Source organism: Nicotiana sylvestris, chromosome 6 (assembly GCF_000393655.2).
Source record: "Nicotiana sylvestris chromosome 6, ASM39365v2, whole genome shotgun sequence".
NCBI lineage: Eukaryota > Viridiplantae > Streptophyta > Magnoliopsida > Solanales > Solanaceae > Nicotiana > Nicotiana sylvestris.
Window position 1 is genome coordinate 139,403,656 of NC_091062.1, and position 22,960 is coordinate 139,426,615.

At 41.9% G+C, this 22,960-nt stretch overlaps 1 protein-coding gene and 1 non-coding gene across 2 annotated transcripts; one reads left to right on the forward strand and one right to left on the reverse strand.

The window, feature by feature from the left end:
• Positions 1-19,995: 19,995 nt before the first annotated feature.
• LOC138872255 (small nucleolar RNA R71) lies at positions 19,996-20,102 on the reverse strand. Its single transcript, XR_011400722.1, has one exon. It is a non-coding gene; the product is annotated as a small nucleolar RNA R71 (small nucleolar RNA).
• Positions 20,103-20,762: 660 nt separating this feature from the next.
• On the forward strand, positions 20,763-21,716 carry LOC138871379 (uncharacterized). Its single transcript, XM_070149252.1, has one exon. The coding sequence runs from the start codon at positions 20,763-20,765 to the stop codon at positions 21,714-21,716; it is 954 nt and encodes a 317-aa protein (XP_070005353.1).
• The last annotated feature ends 1,244 nt before the right edge of the window (positions 21,717-22,960 follow it).

The window sequence follows — 22,960 nt, forward strand, 5'->3', positions numbered from 1 at the left end:
TAATTCATTACCTCCAAAAATACCTTAGGTGTTCTAGAAAGACCAAGAATGCAAATAAACCAATTATACATACCATACTTGGACTTATTTACCAATGGAACATCATCACCTTGTATTCTTTTATGCATTGGCTCCACCTTAGCAATGCTTTTAGGCAACTCCATGTCATAACCCTGTAAATAAGAATCGAAATAGTCAAAAGGTTTAATAACAAAGAATTTAATCAAGCTTTTGTCTTCCACCATCCAACAAGAATTGATATTGCCGAATTTATGTTGGAATCCAATTGGATCTTTTGCCACCATCTCTTGCGCCTCACCACTCCTTTCAAAAGGTATTTCATCACGTGGCTGCACAAAATCACAAGAACTAAAACAAGAAAGAGTTAATGGGTTAGGAAGTAAAGAAACGTTTTTCTTGCTTACACTCTCTTTGGCTTTTATCGCAAGACTAATGTTTTCCTCACCCTTAGCCTCTTTTCTCTCACTAAAGAGTTCTTTTCCTTCACTCAATCTCTCTTGTTTCTCTCTCTCTACCTTACAAACTTTGTTTCTCTTATTGCTTTCTCTCTTTTCTTTTTTCTCAAGATCATTGTTTACCTCACTTGACATCCCACTCTTTTTACTCAAGACAACCTCTCCTTTTTCCTCTCTTGGAATGTCAACATGCACTCCCTTACTCCTCTCATTCTTTTCTCTCTCGTATTTTTCCATATTCTTTTTAACAATCTTTTCATCTGCACAAATTTGTGAGGGAGTCAAAGGTCCAAGACTGAGTTTCTTCCCATTAACCTCAAAAGAGTATCTATTTTTTTCGATACTATATGAAGCACTTCTATAGATATTCCATGGCCTTCCCAACAAGATATGAAAACGATTCATGGGAATGACATCACACCAGATCACATCCTCATACCTTCCAATAGAGAATGGTAATAACACTCTTTTATCTACCTTTACTCCTTTCAACATATAGGGATCAATATGTTCAACACAAGGCAAGTTCAATTTCTCAACCATATAAGTGCTAATTAAGTTATAGTTAAATGCTTTGTCAATTCTAAGGGTATAAATTGTAGACATCACTTTAGCTCTTGTTTGAAAAATAACTTTACCATTGTCTTCTTTCCATTCGATATATTGTAATATCGACCTTTCAAGAGTCATAGATCTACTCCTTCCACTGCAACTACCTATTTGAGATATCTTGACATAGATTAAAGGAAATATGAATCTCTCAAATTTGGCTTCTTTGTTTTTTTTTCAATTGTTCTCTCACACACTTTATCCTTTTTTTCTCTCGAAATGACCTTTGAACAAAATACTTTGTAGATTTATAGTTAAACCAACTCGTATGAAGTTCTTAGTAGTAAAATTCAGATTTTTGGGGAACTAATGAAAGAAAAACCAAATCCTAGAACTATTAGGCTCGGTTGAAACATGACGCGAACAAAAAGGAAAGGATTATATGTTTAGATTAGAAAGAGTAAGAAAATCTAGGATCCCCTCTTCTTGTTTCCTTTGTTAATTTTTGGTAACAAATTAGATACAAAAGAAATATCCCGGAGAGTACTCAATTCTATTTTTTTTGTTCTAAAAACTGATTTTCACTTTTTTTTTTAATTTTTTTTCTTTTCTTTTCTTTGCTCTTAGTATTCAAGAAATCCCAAGACTTACCAAGAACGAAATCTTGATAAAAACCGCTCTGATACCACTTGATAACAACTAGGTCGGGAATCCAAATTAGAGTAAGAATTTGAGAAGTAAATGCGGAAGCAATAACAACAAGGAATTGAACAACTAGAATTAAAGAGACGAAAATAAAGGATATGGGACGAATTCAAGGAAAGAATTCCAAGAACGTAAGTTCTATAGCCTTGACAAGATCAAAGTAACAACGTCTTGATTTATGGAAGAAATCAAACGCCTTTACTTAAAAAGCAAATCAAAACAATAGATTCGGATCTTGACCACTTTACGAGTAACTTGAGACAACAATTAATAACTAGTATTAATCGCCTTCTAAGAATACCACAAAGGAATCAAAGATATCATAAAAGAGAAGTAATCTTACTACCTTGAACTAAGAACTAGTAAAGGTTGAAAGATAAATCTCAAAGCACAAGTAACAAAGGTTCAAAAGAACTCTCAAAGTATGATATACTTAATCAATAAATGTTGTATCTTATGAATGAGAAGAACTCCCTATTTATAGGAGTACTAAGTCATAAAAGTCCTTAAAATTAGGTAGGGTGGTTGCTAAGGCATACAAAGTCATTACTTGCTAAGGAGTAAGAAAAGTCATTAAAATTAGGTGAGAGCGGCCAAGACCCTTTGGGGCAGATTTGGGCCTTAAAACAACTAGTTTGGGCCATTGGTTTGGACTCCAATTGGGCTCCTTTTGAAACACCCCCTTTTGGACCTCTTTTAAACTTATTTTGAGCCCTTTTTGATGGATTTCAAGGGCTAATTTGGTGACCCAATCTTCCTCCTCTTGGACTTCAATTTGGACCACCATATAATTGTAAAATTTGGACAATTTATTTCCTTTGGTCTTGAGCTCTTCCTCTACAATTGAAAGCTTCTTTATTTGCCATTGAAGTCTAGCAACCTTAGTTTGCAACTCTTTAGCTTGAGATCTTGTATATGGCCTTGGAGCTTCCAAAACTCTATCCTTGTCCTTGATGCTATCACCTAGCCAATTCACATCCTTTATCCTTGAGCTCTTCCTCCCAATTAATAACTTCTTCATTTGCACTTGAAGTCTAATGATCTTGTTTTGTAATTCTTTAGCTTGAACTCTTATTAAAGGCCATCTTTGAGATTCAAAAGCTTCATCCATGTCCTTGAATAGAGTTGAGCTTCCTAGGATGCTATCAACAAGAATGCCCCTAGGCCATCACAAATCCTCACAATCAATCCCTGACATAGCTCACCTTGTCTCGCCATGTGTGTAAATAACAACATAATAAGTGCCCCTTGTTTCGCCACACATCCATCATAATGTTTCCACCTTGTCTCGCCACATGCGCAACCCACATATAAGCATATATACATATCCCACCTTGTCACGCCGCATGTGCAATATATCAATAGTAACAAAAGCACGGCAAAAACCTCGTGCAACCCTCAACAACAACCGCATAGTAGAGACATCGTGCACAACACAACCACAACCGCACGGCAGAGACCTCGTGCACAACATAACCATAACTGCACGACAGAGACCTCGTGCACCAACACAACAACAACCACACGGCAGAGACCTCGTACACCAACACAACCCGCACAACAACAACAGTGACAGTAATAAAAAATATAGCAAGTGAATCCACTCCAAAACTTCAAATCACAAGGAATCGGTATAACTAGTTCACAAGAATAGCCACAGCAAGAAAAATGAAAGGCATAAAGGGAATAGTTCAACGAAAGGGGAAACTAACATGCAGTGACAATCCCAAATAAACAAATCAGTACAAGGAAGACAACACGAGTCTAGTAGTCCCAAATAAAGGCAAGTAGACAAGATATAGGTCATCTAAACTCCGTTTAAGGTTGGGAAGTTACGAGAATATTTGATAATTTCAATTAAGGGAAGGTGATCTTAGTTGCACTTAAGACTAGGCGATCGTAGGAGGGATGACAATAACTCTCGATAACACAGGCCGTTATGAAAAGGTAGCATGATGATAGGAGAGATGAAGTTCTTCAGTTAAATCAAATAGGATGACAGTTAGGCGATAAGAGTAAATCATGAAGCAAACAATTCCAACTAAGCATGTAGAGACGAAACTAATAAGCAGGAACTCAGTCATATCAAGAATAACTCCATACATAGTGAATATAAGAACTGTGACGACCTTACCGGTCTCTAAGTCATGAGCAAAATACTACAACCATTTGAAATAACCAAGACTACATAGTCTGAGAAAAATCCAATAAAAGTACTACAAGGAAGATAAGGAAGGAGAAGGCGGAACTGCGGTCGCCAGGCAGCTACCTCGCAATCTCTAGAGAAAAATCTCCAACTGGTAAGATCAGGAACTGCTACTGTGCCCAGAGATACCTAGATCTGCACACGTGGGTGCAAGGGTAACGTGAGTACACCAACTCAGTAAGTAACAAGTCCAAACTATAGACTGACGGCAGTGACGAACCAAACCTCAACAAGTAGCAACATTTAATTGTACAAAAAGGTAGACATGCTTGCATTTCAAGTAAATTCGCAGTAGTGATTAAACGCAGTATGAATGATACAGAGTATAAAGCTCAGGAACCTCTAAGTACCAATGCACAAATAACATGATTAATGTTGCGTATAATACTTCCACTCACAGTGCTCAACCACTCGGTACTGCATATGGCCCATTCGGCCCAGGGAAGATCCATCTCGGAATATATATAACACTGACTATAAGTCACCCAGTACCGAGCAAACCGGCCGATCCAGCCTCATGGAGAAGATCCATCTCCATTCCGATACTTTGGACAAGATCCATGTCCAGGGAAGATCCATCCCTCAATATCGTCAACTACACTCACTGGGGGTGTAGAGACTCCGGAGGGGCTTCTCTGAGCCCAAGCACTATATCAATGCCAGCGAAGGCATGATCAATATCTCGCTGCAGCGTGCAGCCCAATCCCATACTGTCAATCAATATTAGGCTCTCAGCCTCACTCAGTCAATACTCTCCAGTCTCTCACACATGGGCTAAAAATGTCATGATACAAACCCGAACAATAATATGATATTTCAAATAGCAATAATCGAGATTGAGGCATGATATAATATGCATTAACAAGACTGAGTATAGAATATAAATGAAGCTAATGACATGATAGCAAGAAACGACCTCTCAGGTCTCAATAGTGTTGGCGTGAAGTCTTAACATGATAATTAGCATTATTTGCAACTCATTAACTTTATCACATAATTACAACACAGATGTCAACATAAAAGAGTCACTAAGCGGTGCCATGGAATGATCCAGGCCATATTTCTCACGGTGCACGCTCACACGCCCACCACTTGGCATTGCATCACCTTAATAGTAATCATAGAACACACAGTTCAGGGTTTTGAGCCCTCAGAACCAAGTTTGGAAGCGTTACTTACCTCAAGCCAAGCCAAACTCTAGCCTGCAACACCCTTTCCTCTTGATTCGGCCTCCAAATGCCCCGAATCTAACCAAAATCAGAACCATAACACCAATATATGCTAAGGGAACAAAGCTCACGTGAAAATAATCAAATTACATCACAAATGTCACGATCCCAGTTCGCCCAACATGAACTATCGTTACGGCACCTAGTCTCTACGACTAGGTAAGCCTAACAATTTGCAGAAAAAGGAAAACAACAGATAAACACTAATAGAAACTGTGGATAAACATAATGAAAACGTGTAAGATGCCGCTCGACATATACAAATACACACTCTCAATTGAAGAGATCTCCCAAACCCGGAATATCATGAAATCACAAGCTATGGATACATCAAAGTAAATACAGAAGGGCTATAACTACAAGAGAGAGTGGAGAGCGACTTCTCGATCTGCGGACACGGCAGATATACCTCCAAGTCTCTGAAGAATCTCCTCGCCTCAAGGATGGTAGGGCTGAGTTGAAGAACCTGGATCTGCACAAGAAAAATATGTGTAGGAAAGAGCATGAGTACACCACAGTGGTACCCAGTAAGTGCCAAGCCTAACCTCGGCCGGGTAGTGATGAGGAAGGTCAGGGCCCTACCGGTCATATACATATATATAAAAGGAAATGAAACAGTAAGAAGTAATACATGATAGTAAGAATAACAACAACTACAACAGAGAGAGAAATCACGGAAAGAATATAGCTCCACACAGAGATAGCAACCAAGGATCTCCCAAGATATCATCCTGTAGTCCCCAAATGTAAATATCCAGTGGATCTCCCGGGTGTCGTCCCGTAGTCCAACTCATAGTGCGCATGGGATCTATCGGAATACCAATTCGTAGTCCCAAATGTAAATATCCAGTACAGGGAGAATCTATCAGGTGCAATCCCGTAGTTCCAATGTAAATATGCAGGGGGATCTACCAGAATACCAATCCGTAGTCCCAAATAAACAGCCAAGGGGGATCTACCGGGATATCGCCCGTAGTCCCAAAGTAAACACACAACAACATCACGAAGAATATTCAATTCTATCCAATTCCATACCAAGGAAAAACAGGTATTTCTAACCTAGCATGCTGCACATAATTCAAATAAGGCAGTTCGAGCAAGTAAAACAGTTAAGTCGCTTATACATGCTTCCTAAACTAACAGTAAGCTTAAATTGCAAGTAATGTACAACAAGGAAGAAAATACGATTATAATTACTTAACAAAAACAAGATTTTCAACAATTACCACATGTACGCACTCGTCACCTCACGTACAAGGCATTTCATATATCAATAATACCAAATCCTAAGAGGAGTTCCCCCATACAAGGTTAGGCAAGCCACTTACATCGATCCAGCTCAATCAACTCGATATCACGTTCTTGCCACGAGTACCCGACTCCAAATGGCCCAAATCTATTCAAAGTAATTGCATAATGTAAATATAACTTCAAGCAACTAATTCAACTAATTAATTCGAAGCTAATACGCGAAATTAGGAAAATCGCCCAAAAAGTCCCCTGGGCCCACGTCTCGGAATCGGGTAAGATTTACAAATTCAGAATCCTCACACTCTCACGAGTTCAAATATACCAAAAACACGAGAATCAGACCAAAACAACCCCTCGAATCCCCAATTCCAAGTCTCCAATTTCAAACCCTAAATCCCCAAATTTAACCCTTGTTTCCCCTATATTCCTTGCACAAATCAGTAGAAAATATAATAATAACGAGTTTGGGTTCCAAAAATCTTACCTCCTCAAAGCTCTCTTGAATCCTCTCTCAAAAACATCCCAAAAGCTCAAAAATCCGAATGAAAATGGTGAAGAAAATGGGCAAAATCACGACTGAACCTTTACATAAGTTCTGGCCCAGGATTTTTCGCACCTGCGGACATTTCCTCACACCTACGGACCCACACCTGCGGTCCCAAGGGCGTATCTACGAGATTTCATTAATTGCCCTAGGTCGCACCTGTGCTTCTTCTACCACACCTGCAGTCTCGCAGGTGCGCTCAAACTATCGCACCTGCAGAACCTGGCTTCCAAGCACATAGCCGCATGTGCGGTTCCTCAATCGCTTCTGCGATCATGCACTTGCGGTCCCCTAACCGTAGGTGCGGTTATGATAGAACTTCAGCAACCTTCAGATTTCTCCTAAGTCAAATTCAACTTCCATTAAGCACCCGAAACTCACCCGAGGCCCCCAGGACCTCAACCAAACATGCCAACCAATCCTAAAACCTCATACGAACTTATTCCAACCCTCGAATCACATCAAACAATGCTAAAACCACAAATCATTCTCCAATCCAAGCCTAAGGATTTCCAAAACTTCCAATTTCCGCTTTCGATCAAAAATTCCATCAAACCTCGTCCGAATTACCTGAAATTTTGCACACACGTCCCAAATGATACGACGGACCTACTCAAACTCCCGGAATTCCATTACGACCCCGATATTAAAATCTCACTATCAAACCGGAAACTTCAAAAATTCGACTTTTCGGCATTTCAAGCCTAATTAAGCTACGAACCTCCAAAACACAATCCGAACACGCCCCTAAGCCCGAAATCACCCAACGGAGCTAATGAAACCAACAAAATTCCATTCCGAGGCCGTCTTCATACTGCTCTAACTATGGTCCAAATTCTAAAGCTTAAACTCTCATTTAGGGAATAAGTGTCCCAAAACACTCCGAAATTCAAAATTAACCCTCCCGACAACTTACAATAGCAGAAACAAACATAGGGAATGTAGTTAATAGGGCATCGAGGCATTAATTCTTAAAACGACCGGCCGGGTCGTTGCATCATCCCCCTCTTAAAACATTCATTCGTCCTCGAACGAGCATAGAGACATAGCTGAAGTAGTGAAAAGATGAGGGTAACGGCTGCGCATATCCTACTTGGTCTCCCAAGTCACCTCCTCGACCAACTGACCCCGCCACTGAACCTTCACTGATGCAATGTTCTTTGACCTCAACTTCCAAACCTACATGTCCAATATTGCCACTCGCTCCTCAATGTAAGATAGATCCTTGTTCAACTGGACTGAGCTAAAATCCAACACGTGCGATGGATCACCGTGATACCTCCGGAGCATCGAAACATAAAATACCGGGAGAACTTCCAAACTGGGAGGTAAGGCAAGCTCATAAGCAACCTCCCCAACACGCCGCAATATCTCAAAGGGGCCAATAAACCTCGGACTCAACTTCCCTTTCTTCCCAAATCTTATAACGCCCTTCATAGGCAAAACCCGAAGCAAGACCCGCTCTCCAACCATATAGGAAACATGACGAACCTTCTGGTCCGCCTAACTCTTCTGTCTGGACTGGGCTGTGCAAAGTCTATCATGAATCACCTTAACCTTCTCTAAGGCATCCTGAACCAAGTCTGTGCCCAGTAATCTTGCCTCGCCCGGCTCGACCCAACCCACCGGGGACCTACACCGCCTACCATACAAGGCCTCATATATCTGAATGCTGGATTGATAGCTATTGTTGTAAGCAAACTCAGCCAGTGGCAAGAACTGATCCCAAGATTCTCCAAACTCCATCACATACGTACAAAGCATATCCTCAAGAATCTGAATAGTGCGCTCGGATTGTCCGTCCGCCTAGGGGTGAAATACTATGCTCAACTCCACCCGAGTGCCCAAATCATGTTGTATGGCCCTCCAGAACCGTGATGTGAACTGGGTACCTCTATCTGAAATGATGGAAACTGGAATACCATGCAGACGAACAATCTCCCGGATATAAATCTCTGCCAACCGCTCCGAAAAATAGGTAGAACACACAGGAATGAAGTGCGTGGACTTGGTCAGCCGATCCACAATCACCCAAATGGCCTCGAACTTCTTTGAAGTCCGTGGGTGTCCAACTACGAAGTCTATGGTGATCCGCTCCCACTTCCACTCCGGAATCTCTATCTGCTGAAGCAACCCACCCGATCTCTCGTGCTTATACTTTACCTGCTGACAATTAAGGCACTAAGCTACGGACCCAACTATATCCTTCTTCATCCGCCTCCACCAATAGTGCTGTCTTAAATCCCGGTAAATCTTTGCGGCACCCGAATGGATGGAATACCGCAAACTATGTGCCTCCTCTAGAATCAACTCCCGAAGCCTATCAACATTGGGTACATAGACCCGACCCTACATCTTCAATACCCCGTTATCACCAATGGTCACATCTCTAGAATCACCGTGCAGAACCTTGTCCTTCAGGACAAGCAAATGAGGGTCACCATACTAATGCTCTTGATACGATCAAATAAGGAAGACTGAGAAATCATGCAGGCTAGAACCCAATTGGGATCCGAAAGGTCCAATCTCACAAACTGACTGGCTAAGGCCTGAACATCCATTGCCATGGGACTCTCTGCTGCTGGTAAATAAGCCAAACTCCCCAAACTCTCCGCCCGGTGACTCAAAGCATCTGCCACCACATTGGCCTTGCTCGGGTGATACAAGATAGTGATATCATAGTCCTTCAGCAGCTCTAACCACCTCCTCTGGTGTAAATTAAGATCCTTTTGCTTGAACAGGTGCTGCAAGCTCCGCTGATCAGTATAGATCTCACAAGAAACATCGTACAAATAATGACGCCAGATCTTCAAGGTGTGAAAAATAGCAGCTAACTCGAGATCATTGGACATGATAATTCTTCTCTACCTTCAACTGTCTGGACGCGTAGGCAATCACCCTACCATCCTGCATCAATACCGCTCCAAGGCCAATCCTCGAGGCATCACAATAGACAATATAAGACCCCGAACCTGTAGGCAATATAAAAAATGGGGCTATAGTCAAAGCTGTCTTGAGCCTTTGGAAGCTCGCCTCACACTCTTCCGTCCACTGTAACATAACACCCTTCTGAGTCAGCCTGGTCATAGGTGCTGCAATAGATGAAAATCCCTCAACAAATCGACGGTAATAACCCGCCAAGCCAAGAAAATTGCGGATCTATGTAGCTGAGGATGGTCTGGGCCAACTCTGCTCTGCTTCCACTTTCTTCGGCTCACTTGTATACCCTCACTCGATACCACGTGACCCAAGAATGCCACAGAATCCAACCAAAACTCACATTTCGAGAACTTTGCATATAACTTATTTTCCCTCAAAGTCTGAAACACTGTCCTCGGGTGTTGATCATGATCTTCCCGACTCTGGAAATACACCAGAATATCATCAATAAATACAATGAAGAACGAGTTAGGATATGGCCGGAACATACTGTGCATCAAATGCATAAAGGCTGCTGGGGCGTTGGTTAGCCCAAATGACATAACAAGGAACTCGTAATGACCATACCGAATCCTAAAAGCAGTCTTCGGGGTATCCGGCTCCCGAATCTTCAACTAGTGATAACCTGAACGCAAGTCAATTTTAGAAAACACTCGTGCACTTAGTAACTGGTCAAACATATCATCAATACGAGGCAAAGGATACCGGTTCTTCACTATAACCTTGTTCAACTGGCGATACTCAATGCACACATACATAGAACCATCTTTTTTCTTCACAAATAAGATAAGAGCACCCCAATGTGATACACTAGGCTGAATAAAACAACAAATCAATGCCGAAATCAATATCTCTATCGTGTGGCATACCTGGAAGATCAACTGGAAATACATCAGGGAAGTCTCGTACTACTGGGATTGAATCAACTGTAGGGGTATCAACACTAACATCTCTCATATAGGCCAGATACGCTTCACACCCCTTCTCAACCATTCGTTGAGCCTTGAGAAAAGAAATAAATCTACTTGGAGTGTGATCTAAGGTACCCCTCTACTCAACTCGCGGAACACCTGGTATAACTAGCGTCACAATTTTTGCGTGACAACCAAGAGTAACTTAATGGGGCGACAACCAGTCCATGCCCAAGATAACATCGAAATCTACTATGCTGAGCAATAATAAATTGGCTCGGGTATCAAAACCACTAAGAGAAACCAAACACAATTGATAAACACGGTTCACAACAAGAGAATCTTCCACAAGAGTAGAAACAAAAATAGGGGAACTCAAAGAATCCTGAGATACGCCCAAATACGGGGCAAAATAAGAAGACACATAAGAATAGGTGGAGCCTAGATCGAATAAAACTGATGCATCTCTATGAAAAACTAGGATAATACCTGTGATGACAGAATCAGAGGCGACTGCCTCGGTACATGCAGGAAGGGCATAATATCTAGCATGGCCTCCTTCTCTAGGGTGACCTCTACCTCCCCGACCTCCACCTCTAGCTGGCTGAGCAGGTGGGGTAGCAACTAGTGCTGTAATCATAGCCTGGGAACTCTACGGGGCACGCTATGGCTGAGAAGTCCGTGGAGGTGCAGCCCTCCTAATTCTGGGGCAATCCCTCACCATATGGCATGTGTCACCACACTCAAAACAAGCTCTGGGAGTATGTGGTAGCTGTGACTGGCTCGGGCTAGGTCTGCTGGACTGACCACTCAAAGCACCCCGTGTAGGAGTCACACTAGATACTGGAGGTGCATAATAAGGCTCCTAAGGTCTAGGAGGAGCCGGAATACCACTAGCTGCTGGAAGAGCTGAATGAACGGGGCGACTCATATAACTCCTACCATGACGAACTGCAGCTAGAGCACGGGCACCAGAATAATGGCCCGACTCTCGAGACCTCTTGGCCTTCCTCTCTTCTCTATCCCGAGCATGCATACCCTCCACTCTCCTAGCAATGCTCGCCACCTGCTGATAAGAAATATCCATCTCCAACTCACGAGCCATGCTAGACCTAATGCTGGGAATGAGTCCCTCAATAAACTGTAACGACCCGACCAGCCGTTCTGAGCTCTAGTGCATCATTCAGCAGTTTGAGGCCATGAGCAGCTTCACTTCAGTATTGTGATTTGCACATGGTCGGAATTTAATTCCAGGAAATTTGGAATTTGGAAAGAGAATTCTCATTTCAGAAGCTTTAAGTTGAAAGAATTGACTAAGATTAGATTTTTGAGTAAACGACCTCGGAATCGGGATACGAAGGTTCCAGCAAGTTCGTATAAGATTGGATTCTCGAAATGTGAGTTTTGGTTGGATTCAGTGGCATTCTTTGGCCACGTGGTATCGAGTGAGGGTATTCAGGTGGATCCGAAGAAAATAGAGGCCGTGCAGAGTTGGCCCAGACTATCCTCAACTATAGAGATTCGCAGTTTCCTTGGCTTGGCGGGTTACTATCGTCATTTTGTGGAGGGGTTTTCATCAATTGCAGCTCCTATGACCAGGTTGACCCAGAAGGGTGCACCGTTTTAGTAGACGGAGGAGTGTGAGGCGAGCTTTCAGAAGCTCAAGACAGCTTTGACTACAGCCCCAATTTTGATATTGCCTACAGGTTCGAGGTCTTATACGGTCTATTGTGATGCCTCGAGGATTGGCCTCAGAGCGGTGTTGATGTAGGATGATAGGGTGATTGCCTACATATCTAGACAGTTGAAGATACATAAGAAGAACTACCCTATTCACGACCTTGAGTTAGCTACCATTATTCACGCCCTGAAGAAGCGTCATTATTTATACGGGGTTCGCTATGAGATTTATACTGACCATCAGAGCTTGTAGCACTTGTTCAAGCAAAATGATCTAAATTTGCGCCAAAAGAGGTGGTTAGAGTTGCTGAAGGACTATGACATCACTATTTTGTATCACCCAGGTAAGGCCAATATGGTGGCCGATGCTTTGAGTCGCTGGGTAGAGAGTTTGGGGAGTTTGGCTTATTTACCAGCATCGGAGAGGCCTATGGCGATGGATGTTCAGGCCTTAGCCAACCAGTTTGTGAGATTGGATCTTTCAGAGCCCAGTCAGGTTCTAGCTTGCGTGGTTTCTTGGTCTTCCTTATTTGATCGTATCAGGGAGCGACAGTATGATGACCCTCATTTGCTTGTCCTCAAGGACAAGGTTTAGCACGGTGATGCTAGAGATGTGACTATTGGTGATGATGGGGTGTTAAGGATGCAGGGTCGGATTTGTGTACTCAATGTCGATGGGCTTCGAGAGTTAATTCTAGATGAGGCCTATAGTTTGCGATATTCCATCAATCCGGGTGTCGTGAAGATGTATCAGGATTTGAGGTAGCACTACTGGTGGAGGCGAATGAAGAAGGATATAGTTGGATTTGTAGCTCGGTGTCTCAACTGTCAGCAGGTGAAGTATGAGCACCAGAGACCGGGTGGGTTACTTCAGCAGATAGAGATTTCGGAGTGGAAGTGGGAGCGGATTACCATGGACTTTGTAGTTGGGCTCCCACGGACTTTGAGAAAGTTTGATGCAATCTGGGTGATTGTGGCTGACCAAGTCCGCTCACTTTATTCCTGTGTGTACTACTTATTCCTCAGAGTGGTTGGCGGAGATCTATATCTGGAAGATTGTTCAACTGCATGGTATTCCGGTTTCCATCATTTTAGATAGAGGTACTCAGTTCACATCACGGTTCTAGTGTTCAACATAAGTTGAGTACTCGGGTAGAGTTGAGTACAACATTCCACCCTCAGACGGATGGACAATCTAAGTGCACTATTCAGATTCTTGAGGATATGCTCCGTGCGTGTGTGATTGAGTTTGGAGGGTCTAGGGATCAGAGTTTGCTTACAACAACATCTATCAATCCAGCATTCAGATGGCACCATATGAGGCTTTATATGGGAGATGGTGTAGATCTCCGGCGGGTTGGTTTAAGCCAGGTGAGGCTAGATTGTTGGGCCCAGACCTGGTTCAGGATGCTTTGGAGAAGGTTAAGGTGATTCAGGATAGACTCCGTACAGCCCAGAACAGGCAGAAGAGTTACGCGGACCGGAAGGTTCGTGATGTTTCCTATATGGTTGGAGAGCAGGTTTTGCTTCGGGTTTCACCTATGAAGGGCGTTATGAGATTTTGGAAGAAAGGGAAGTTGAGTTCGAGATTTATTGGTCCTTTTGAGATATTGAGGCATGTTAGGGAGGTTGCTTATGAGCAGCTTGCTTTACCTTCCAGCTTTGCAGGAGTTCATCCGATATTTCATGTTTCGATGCTCCGGAGGTATCACGGTGATCCATCACACGTGTTGGATTTCAGTTCAGTCCAGTTGGATAAGGATCTATCCTATGTTGAGAAGCCAGTGGAAATATTGGACAAGCAGGTTAGAAAGCTGAGGTCAAAGAACATTGCATCACTAAAGGTTTAGTGGCGGGGCTAGCCGGTCGAGGAGGCAACCTGGGAGACCGCGCAGGATATGCGCGACCGTTACCCTCATCTTTTCACTACTTCGGGTATGTCTCTGTGCTCGTTCGAGGACGAACGAATGTTTAAGTGTAGGAGGATGTGACGACCCGGTCGGTCGTCTTAAGAATTAATGCTCCGATCCCCTATTAACTGCTTTCCCCAAGTTTATTTCTGCTATTTTGATTTGACGGGACGTTCGGTTTTGAGTTTTCGAGAGTTTTGGGACACTTACTCCCTAAATGAGAGCTTAAGTGTTGGAAAGATGACCGTAGTCAAAACAGTGTGAAGACGACCTCGGAATGGAAATCTGATGATTTCGTTAGCTCCGTTGGGTGATTTTGGGTTTAAAAGCGTGTTCAGATTGTGTTTTGGAGGTCCATAGCTAATTTAGGCTTGAGATGCTGAAAATTGAATTTTTGAAGTTTCCGGTTCGATAGTGAGATTTTGATCTGAGGGTCGGAATGGAATTCCGGAAGTTGGAGTAGCTCTGTAGTGTTTAATGTGACATGTGTGCAAAATTTTAGGTCATTCGGACGAGGTTTGATATACTTTTTGATCGAAAGCGTATTTTTAGAGTTTTGGAATTATTAAGCTTGAATCCGATGAAAAATTGGTGTTTTGATGTTGTTTTGAGCATTCTGAAGGTTGGAACAAGTTTGAATGAAGTTATGGGATATGTTGGTAGGTTTGGTTGAGATCCCGAGGGCCTCGGGTGTGTTTCGGATGCTCAAACGGGCACTTTTGGCCTTTGGGAGATTTCAGGTTTGTTGGTATTTCTGTAGCAGTGATTTGTTCATTGCGATTGCGTGAGCTCACCCGCGATCGCATAGAATAAGCTGAGACCAGGCACTTTGTTGTGCATTGTGATCGCAGAGGAAGGAATGCGATCACATATGGTGAGTTTGTTGGTCATTGCGTTCGCATGAGGAACATTACGTTCGCGTAGAAGGATTTAGTACGGTAGTGGGTGATGGAATTTGCTCTATGCGATCGCATAGAGCTGGTCGCGATCGCGTTGCTTTGAGGGAGTTGTCTTATGCGATCGCGTAGGGAGTTCTGCGATCGCGATTAAGGATTACCTGGGCAGAATATAAAATTTCAAAATCGAGGGTTTAGCCATTTTTATCAAAATTTAAGCTTGGTAGCTCGGATTTGAGCGAGATTTTGAGGGATTTTCAGAGATATCGATTGTGTAACGATTCTTAACTCCTTTTTGCTTGTAACCCATTAATCCAAAAATGGGTTTTGATTGGGGATTTGACATCGGATTTAGATAATTTTGGTATGGTTAGACTCGTGAGAGTATGAGGATTCTGAAAATGTAAATTTTACCCGATTCTGAGATGTGGGCCCGAGGGGCATTTTGGTCATTTTACCTAATTTTGCGTTTTAGTTTAGAATTTCTTTGTTGAATTAGTTACTTGAAGTGTTATTTACGTTATGAAATTGAATTGAATAGATTTGGGCCACTTGGAGTCGAGTACTTGTGGCAAGAGCGTGGTTTCAGATTGATTATTTAGCCAGTTCGAGGTAAGTGGCTTGTCTAACCTTGTATGGGGGACCTTCCCCTTAGGATTAGTTTATTTGGTAATTGAAATGCCTTGTAGTGAGGTGACGAGTGTGTACTTATGCTAATTGTTGGAATTCTGATTTTTCTTTAAGTAGTTACTAGTAATGTTTACTTTCCGATTTTTATTACTTGTACTATTAAGCCTGTTGTTAGCTTAGGAAAGCATGTCTAAGTGATTTAATTGCTTTATTTGCTCAAACTGCCTTACCTGAATTCTGTACATCATGCTAGGCTAGACTTACTTGTTGCCTTAATATGAAATTTGCCATTTCTGAGTATTTTTCCTGTTGCTGTTGTGTATTTACATTGGGACTACGGATGTGGGATTTTGGTAGATCCCCCTTGTCTGTTTATTTGGGACTACGGATGTGGGATTCCGGTAGATCCCCCTGCACAGTTATATGGAACTACGGGACTACACCGGGTAGATTCTCCCAGTACTGGGTATTTATATTTGGGACTACGGATCAGTATTTCGGTAGATCCCCGCGCACTGATAGTTGGACTGCGGGACGGGATCCCGGGAGATCCTTCAGATATATATGATGGACTACGGGATGGTATCCCGAGAGATCCACTAGATAGATGTAATTGGGAGTACAAGACGGTAACCTGGAAGGTACCCCAGTTGTTATCTCTGTGTTGAGTTGTATTTCCTTTCCGTGATTATTTTGCCTCTGTTCTAGTTGTTGTTGCTCTTTCTATTATACGTTATTTCTTACTGTTGCACTTAATTATACTACCTTGTTCTACAGTGTTATACCTTGTATTTTGTTTAACTTCAGTAGAGCCCTGACCTTTCTTGTCACTACCCGACCGAGGTTAGGCTTGGCACTTACTGAGTACCAATGTGGTGTACTCATGCCCCTTCTGCGCATATTTTTCATGTGCAGAAACAGGTACTGCGACTTAGTCCTATCACCCATGAGGCGAGGCGAGTGCCCTAGAGACTTCGAGGTACATCTGCCGTGTCTGCAGACCGAGAAGTCCCTTTCTATTCTTGCTTTAAAACATTTGCCCTTCTGTATTTCTTTCCCTTGTTAGGTATTCTGGAGTTAGACATTGTAGATATCCAAAGGCTTGTGGTTCTGTGAGTTTTCGGGTTTTGGGATAGTGTACTTGATTCTGAGAATGTTGTGCTGTATATGCTGAGCAACACTTTTAAACACTATTTTTATCACTCTTCATTCTGTTTTAATTTGTTTTATTACGCATATTGGTTATCTTCCGTAATTTAGGCTTACCTAGTTATAGAGGACTAGGTGCCGTCACGATGGTTCACAGAGGGCGAACCGGGGTCGTGACAAGAACCTAAGAACCCTAAAAGGCCAACTATCCACAATTAAGTCCGAGTACGCACTTGTCACCTCGAGTACACGGATTACAATCAACATAGAAGACTCAATCCTAAGGGAAAGTCCCCCACATAAGGTTAGGCAAGATACTTACCTCAAAGACGACAAATCGATACTCTAAGATGCACTTCTCGAGTGAAAAGACCTCCGGACTGCTCAAATCTAACCAAATTAACTTCAAAGAACAAATAAAACACATAAGAGACATTTCGGATCATAAAGTCTCAATCTTGATCAAATTCTAAAAATCGGTCCAAAAGTTGACCCCGGGGCCTGCACCTCGGAACCCGACAAATTTTACAAAAATTGAATACCCATTTCGATACGAGTTCAACAATACAAAATTTATCAAATTCCGATACCATTTGGTCCCTCAAATCACGATTTTTTATTTTAGATTTTTTCTTCAAAACCAACTCCTTGCCCAATCCAAAACACAATTTAAATGATAAAAATAAAGACAAATTCATGGAATATATTTAATTATAGTTAAGGAACACTTACCCAATCGAATTTCGTGAAAAATTCACCAAATATTGCCAAGAACCAAGCTCTAGAAGTCAAAGTGTGATGAAAATGGTGAAACCTCGATTTTGGGATATATTCTGTCTGCCAAGGTTTTTGTGCATCGCGAACGCGAAGAGAGGACCGTGTTCGCATAGAAGAAAAGTTAAGGCTGCCCAGGTTGCTGATGTGCCGGAGAATTTCAGCACATTTGATACTAATTGCTTAGATTTTAGCTTGTTTTAAATGCAATTTCCTTTTGTACTTATGTAATCTTAGTGTTTTTGCAGTGTATGAGGCTTAAGGACATAAGAGCATGGAAAAGAGTTCAAAAAGCCACAAAAAAGACAATAAAAGAGCAAAAAGGCATCGCAAATGTGGATATGCTATCGCAAAACCCACATGCGAGCCGCATAATCCACACTGAGATCGCAGATCAAAACAGATTTCTAGGCAAAGTTCAACGTCAAGAATGCAGTCCAGTCTGCAATCGCACAACCTGTTTGCGAGCCGCAGAATGGACCGCAAACTAACCATGAAGGCTGTTGAAGGAAGAAAATGCTATGCAAAATGCGATTGCATTCCCACAATGCGGACCGCAAACCATGAATGCGGTGGAGGCCTGGAAACTAGGGTTCTAAAGTGCGATGGGCTTGACGAGAATGTATATCGCATGTCTGTTATGCGACAGAAATGCGGTCGCATATTTGATCGGAAAGGGTATTTTTGTCCGTTCTTTGTCTCGAATTTTGGACCTCTATAAATAGATTTATTGGGGTTTTGTGAGGAGTAACTGGTCTGATTTTGGGAGCTACAATACAAGACTTAAATATTCTTCTCTTTTCGAAGCTTTTGGGTCAAGAATATTTCACGTTGTAAGCTTTATGGCATTAATGTTCTCTTGCTTTTGTATTTTTGTATGAGTAGCTAACTTTAAATACTAAGGTTGTGGACCCTAAATGGGTGTTATGTTAATGGGTGTTTAACATTGAATATATATATATATATATATATATATATATATATATATATATATATAATAGTTGGTTGATATTTATTTACTTCTCATTCTTCATTGATTGTTGGTGGTTGCAAACGTTAACAAGTGCTATTGAATTCTTTCTTTGCTTGGAAAAGTGGGTTGGAATTTGGAAGAAGTAAATATCAAAGACTCAAGGCTTAAACCTTGTTTAATGGAATCACTTAGGAATAAGTGGGTTTTATTTGGCATATATATTGATTGTTCTTAATTGCAACTCTTTTACATTTGGAAAAATCACAAAGAGGAAATACTACCCAACTATTGGAAAATATTAGGTAGTTATTTAGACATCATTTGCATATCAAAAGGACCTTCCATTAGAAATATATCATATTAATACTTCATTAAAGGGGACACAACTTTGGTTTCTTTAATCAAATTATTTACATTCTCAACATTTAAATTAGCTATCACTTCAAACCGAACTCAATTCATACTCTTGTTACCATTAACACATACTCTTGTTACTGTTAACCTGATAGAATTACGACTTTAGTCGAGCAACACACTACTCGAGTAACTTTTCCACACCTATTCCCTGTGGGATTCGACCCCAACCTTGTTGGGTTATTATATTTGACATCGACCGCCTTACACTATTTACTAAAGTGTAATTTGAGCGTATCAAATTTTGGCGCCGCTGTCGGGGAATACGGTTTTGAAATTACTAATTAGTGTGTGCTTTACTTTATGTCTTGTTCTATTCCATCACATTTTGCTTGTTTTGCTTGGTGTTGATAGGAAAACATGTCCGAATATGGTGAAGACGTGGAGGTAGAAATGGAAGAAAATCCTTTTGCGGACATCGAGGAGTACATTGAGGATACAAATGCTATTGTACCTCCGGCCATTGGCGCTGCAACTTTCAAGGTGGAACATGGTCTAATCCTTATGCTCAAAGCGGAGGGGTTTTTCAGAAATTCCACTGATGATGATCCGACACAACATCTTAGAAACTTCTTGGGTGTGTGTGCTATAAGCAGAACAATGTCTTTGATGATGCCCTAAGGTTGAGATGCTTCAAGTACTCTCTAGCTGGGGACGCAAGGAAATGGCTTCAAAATCTGCCACCAAACTCCATTCATTCTTGACCCGAACTTGTCCGAGCATTCTTGTCTAAATGGTTCCCGCAAAGTAAGAAGTCTGAGCTCAGGGATAAAATCTTCTATTTCAAGTAAGTACCAGGAGAACATCTACATGAGGCATGGGATCGTTTCAAATTATATTTGGTGAGATCTCCCAACCATGGTTTTTCGGATTCTATTTTGTTGGAGAAATTCTACATGGGCTTGGATCCTATGAACTAATCTATAGCCAAGAATGCAGTTGACGGATCTTTCATGGACAAATCATTCGCAAGGGTGACACAAATACTTGACAAAATGGCAAAGCATAATCAAGTATGGCACTTCGAGGATACCACAAGTGGAATTACATATGGTTCTCCTTCATTGAGCAACATGATCAAGGAAAATCAAGAGGGAGATCAAGTGATTGCAGGGCTTGCTATAAATGTTAATGTGTTGAAAAAGATGTTCACCGAAAGCCAAACGAAGAAGGTAAATGTGTTTGAGGATGTGCAACCCGTATCAAATGAGGATTTTGAGGAAGCAAATTATGTCAACAACTCTCAAGGAGGCTATCAAAGGCAACAATACCAAGGTCAAGGACAACAAAATCAATGGAGGCAAAACTCGCAAGGGCAAGGCCACCAACAATGGCGAAATGACCAAGGTGGCTCAAACCAAGGAAGTTGGAACAACAACAACAACTTCTCAAACCGGAGTTCAAACTCTTATGTTCCCCCAAAGGGTCAATATTCAAATCAAAGTTCCGCAAGTGAGTCTAAGTTGGAAAGTATGCTCGAATGGGTATTGCAAAATCAAGAAAATCCGACACTTCTATGAGGAACATGACCGAGCTTGTTGGCTCTCATACTGCATCCATTCAAAAATTGGAGATGAAAATGAGAGACCTCTCTAGGGAGCAAAATCCAAAGCGAAAGAGAACACTCCCTAGTGACACAATTGCGAACCCAAAGGGTAGTGGGAGCGGCCCAACTTCTCAAGTCATGACAATTACTACTAGGAGTGGGAAGGTACTACAAGGAGAGGGTGAAGAAGTGGTTGAGGTAGAAGATTTTGAGAAAGGGGTTGAGGTTGAAGAGCCAAGTGTTGTCGAAATTGAGAAAATTCCGGAAGATGTGCAAGTGCAAGAAGAAAACCAGGAAGAGGTAAAGGAAAAGGTAAAAGAGACACCAAAAACTCTTCCACCTATTCCTAGACCTCCCCCTCCATTCCCTCAAAGACTCGTTAGGAAGGTTGATGATAGCAAACTCGAGAAGTTCTACGACATTCTCAAGCAATTATCGGTGAATATCCCATTTGTGGAAGCATTTCAAGAGATGCTGGGTTTTGCTAAGTATTTGAAGGATTTGATCACCAAGAAGAAAACCACAAAAAATAAAGTGGTAAATGTGATTCATCGGGTTAGTTCCATAATTGCAACATCCATCGTTCAAAAGAAAGAAGATCCGGGAGCTTTCACCATTCCTTGTACCATTGGGGTATATGATTTCGCAAGAGCCCTTTGTGATAATGGAGCTAGCATCAACTTGATGCCTCTTGCCATTTACAAGAAAGCAAGATTAGGTATGCCAAGGCCCACAAGTATGAGATTGCAAATGGCCGATCGTTCCATTAAACGACCGGTGGGAATTGTTGATGATGTACTCGTGAAGGTGGGGAAATTTCATTTACCCGCCGACTTCGTAATCCTTGATTGTGCGGTTGACAAAGATCCCTATCATCTTGGGGAGACCATTCCTTGCCACCGGAAGAGCATTAATGGATTCGGAACGGAATGAGATTAAATTTTGTGTGAATGATAAAGAGGTTACATTCCAGGAAACTACTGCATGGGTATGAAAGCATCTTGGTGATCGATGTTGTTGATGAAGTAGAGGATGTAGTTGAAATGAAAATGGAAGAACAATGCCTCGGCGAAGCATTGGCGGCTATTTTGGTAAACGTTGATGGTGAAGATATGGAGGGGTATATGGAATTAGTAAATCCATTGGAGGGGTTTGGTTCCTACACTTATGCTCCGGCAAAGCTCTCTCTCGACTTGGAGAATAGAACCACTCCACCCGCAAAGCCTTCTATTATCGAACCTCCACAACTAGAGCTCAAACCATTTCCACCTCACTTGAGGTATAAATTTCTTGGCTCAAATGATACTTTACCGGTAATTATTTCTTCTTTGTTGAATGATGTGCAAGTAGAACAATTGTTGGAAGTCTTGAAGGAGCATAGGCAAGCCATTGGATGGACAATTGCGGACATCAGTGGGATTCCCGCGGGAATTTGCGAGCACAAAATCCAATTGGAAAGTGAAACAAAATTAAGTGTGGAACATCAACGATGGTTGAACCCATCAATGCAAGAGGTGGTAAAGAAAGAAATCATCACATGGTTAGATGTCGGGGTTGTCTACCCTATTGCCGATAGTTCTTGGGTGAGCCCGGTGCAATGTGTGCCGAAAAAGGGAGACATGACCGTAATTGAAAATGAGAAAAATGAGCTCGTCCCAACAAGAACGGTGACCGGTTAGAGGGTGTATATGGATTATCGGAAGCTCAATAGTGCCACATGCAAAGACCATTTCCTATGCCTTTTATTGATCAAATGCCTGATCGGCTAGTGGGATGGTCATTCTATTGTTTCCTTGATGGATATTCCGGCTACAACCAAATCAACATAGCATTGGAGGATCAAGAGAAGACGACATTCACGTGCCCCTATGGAACTTTTGCTTTTAGCCGGATTCCATTTGGTTTATGCAACGCTCTGGCTACTTTTCAAAGATGCATGATGTCCATTTTCTCCGACATGGTAGAGGATTTTCTACAAGTCTTCCTGGACGACTTCTCGGTGGTAGGTGATTCTTTCGAGCATTGTCTTAACAATCTTAGACAAGTGCTTAAGAGATGTGAAGAGACCAACCTTGTGCTCAATTGGGAAAAATGCCACTTCATGGTGGATGAAGGCATCGTGTTGGGGCATAAAATTTCAAAGAATGGCATAGAGGTTGACCGGGCAAAGATCGAGA

Excerpts from the sequence above, each read along its gene's own strand:
- LOC138871379 (XM_070149252.1), top strand. The coding sequence starts at position 20,763 with ATGACCGAGCTTGTTGGCTCTCATACTGCATCCATTCAAAAATTGGAG.